Here is a 2,671-nt window from a genome sequence, read left to right as displayed (position 1 = left end):
CACCCACCACCTCTATTCCTTTGCTGTTTGCATCCCAAATTTGACCTAATTCTTAAACTCAACAAAAAAAAAAAGTTAAATTAAATTAATATTGTTTTTTTTAAAAAAAAAAAAGAAAAAAAAAAGTGACGACTGACAATTTATAATTTGAATGCTGAGGAGCAGGAAACGCGAGACAGGTGAAATCCACCAAACCTCACAAAATCTGCAGCAACGACCAACGAACTCAGCAATGGATCCTCGTCTCTGGCATAAAGTTGCTGCTGTCTCTGGTGATCCTCTGTTTTCTTCCTATTTGCTTTTGATTTTGATGGGTTGTTTTTGTTTACGAAACTGCGATTTTGATTGATTTGATTGCCGTTTTGCAATGACTCCAGCTGCTAGAAAACCCTGTTTTTCATTGATTCTTTCTAGTAATTCTTTAATTTTTTCAACAAATAAAACCGAAATATGTTGAAAGGTGTTGCTGCACTCGGGCTGGGAACCTACGGCGCCCATTTTTTCAAGCCGAAGAACCCTTCTTACAAAGAGGTATTCTTTCTTACCCGTACCGTATGTTTCCCTTCTTTTGCTTTGAATTTGGGGTTTTACTTTGTGTGTTAATGGTTGCAAGGTGTGGCACACGGCGTCCGTGTATCATTTGGTCCACACAGCAGCGCTGCTTGCTGCTCCTCTTACTAAGCATCCCACAGTTGTGAGTTCCCATTGATTTTATCGTGTTGACTCCATTTTTTTGTACATTTTGCTTCTGTTGATGATTTTCTTCGTTTGACTTTGTTGTAGTTTGGAGTCCTTTTGACTACTGGAATCTTGGGATTTTCCGGGACGTGAGTGTCTGCTCCTGCTTTACTTTGTTACAGCATCATTGGCAGCTCAATTTACCATTATTGAACTGTGTTTGCATTGAGCTTTAAATACAGAGTCCGTAGAGAAAATAGTTTTGGATGCTCGGTCTATGATTTTTCAGAACATTATCACATTGTTCAACTTATATTTGGTTGTGAAACATCTGGAATATTCTACCCTATTACACTCAAAGGAAAATTTCATTTCATAGTCTTTAAATTGGTGCTAAGGACTAAGGTGCACTTTATGACTGCCTGAACCTGTGAAACAAATTTAAATTTACGATTTTGGATAACTCTGGTGATGCACATTCTGCTCATTAAAGAGCAGTGGGGTTCTGTAGAATTAATTTACTTATGGTGGATGATGTTATGTTGGGGGTTGAGAGTGGTTAACTAAGTGCACGGACCGATGTAATTGGGTAGACGGGTAGTTACTTCTTGTTGTAATTTGTGAAGTTTGTGCTTATGTAGATAACTATATCATGCTTTTGGTGTTTTTAATCTTTGAAGGAAGAACCATGGCAAATCTATTATTATGGCGAGGGCACCATTTAAATTTAAACGTCTGAACGACTTGGTATCGCATCAAATACTTATTGGGGCATAATATTTTTCCTGCTTTGTCATTTCTGATATAATCTTATCCAGTATTACAGAGTACAGCAACTTATAGGGGTGGTTAACTCATTACCTAGCAACTGCTTGATTGACTAGTAGGCTTTTTTTGATCGCTCCTTTATATGTTTAGGAACCTATATTTTGTTTTCACATTTAGTTCTACGTGGTAACCACAAAGCACTATCTTTTGGAAGCTCTAGTGCCCGTGCCTATTTTTTGACTCAGCTACAGGGTCCTCAAAATACATGTGAAATGCTGCATTAATGAACAATTTCGGCATTTCTAGTTCATCTTTGGCAGTATGTTGGTATACTGGCTTGGATTATGTTAAAGGAATGTATATAAGTATATTATTAGCATATGAAAATTTCACTACGTATTTAGTTTGAACTTTCTTTTTGAACATTTTTTCAGTTGATTTAAATGGTGATTTGTAGGTGTTATGCGGTTGCATACCTTGAAGATAGAACATATTCTAGAGTGGCTCCATTTGGAGGATTTGCCTTTATTGGCGCTTGGGCAAGCTTGTTGTTTTGACAGTTTCAGCTTTGAAAATGGCATGCTGCAATGTCTTTACTAAGTAAATGTGCTGAGCTTTTTGAGAATTAATTAAAGTGTTGGGAACTAGAACTCTGTGTTGTTTATGTACAACATGAAGGCATAGCCTCAATCTCAAATATGTTTTATAATAATCTCTGGATATTCAGTAATTACTGTTGTAATTGGAGAAACTTTATGTGAATTTTTTGTAGTTGTTGTTGTCTGACGATATTTTTATTTTATTTTATTATATTTATGTTTATTTTTAGTTATTTTTAGATTTCTTTTTCATGATAATTTTGGGCATGCATGTGTTTCATAAAATTAAGGAGAAAATGCCTTTTATTTACATCTATTAAATTGTAATTATTACCTATGAATATTCTATTATAATAACCGGTATACTAAGGTCAACTCTATACTATACTATAGGATACATAAATTGCACCACATACTTCTAAAATTCAGGGATAATATATAAAATGGTCCCAACAGTTTGGGTTTATTACTGATCCAGTCACTATTTATTAATTTACCGATTTAGTCCCTAAAGTTTTTACAGTTTGCTCGAAATATTCCTCAAAGTTAATTCGACAGTTTTAACACATGAATCTAACGTATTCTATTGTACCCTAAAATGAAAATCTTGAGAAGTGAGAACTAGT

At 34.9% G+C, this 2,671-nt stretch overlaps 1 protein-coding gene across 1 annotated transcript; it reads left to right on the top strand.

Annotated features, from left to right (window-relative positions):
- The first annotated feature begins 82 nt into the window (after positions 1–82).
- LOC140865880 (uncharacterized) lies at positions 83–2,268 on the top strand. The gene is made up of 5 exons (XM_073270710.1): positions 83–272; positions 461–531; positions 614–694; positions 784–827; positions 1,904–2,268. The coding sequence occupies exons 1-5, from the start codon at positions 152–154 to the stop codon at positions 2,001–2,003; spliced, it is 417 nt and encodes a 138-aa protein (XP_073126811.1). The 5' UTR covers positions 83–151; the 3' UTR covers positions 2,004–2,268.
- The last annotated feature ends 403 nt before the right edge of the window (positions 2,269–2,671 follow it).

Source organism: Henckelia pumila, chromosome 4 (genome assembly GCF_033568475.1).
Source record: "Henckelia pumila isolate YLH828 chromosome 4, ASM3356847v2, whole genome shotgun sequence".
Classification (NCBI taxonomy): Eukaryota; Viridiplantae; Streptophyta; class Magnoliopsida; order Lamiales; family Gesneriaceae; genus Henckelia; species Henckelia pumila.
Note: the sequence above shows the minus strand (reverse complement) of the source record. Positions and strands in the feature narration are given on the sequence as shown.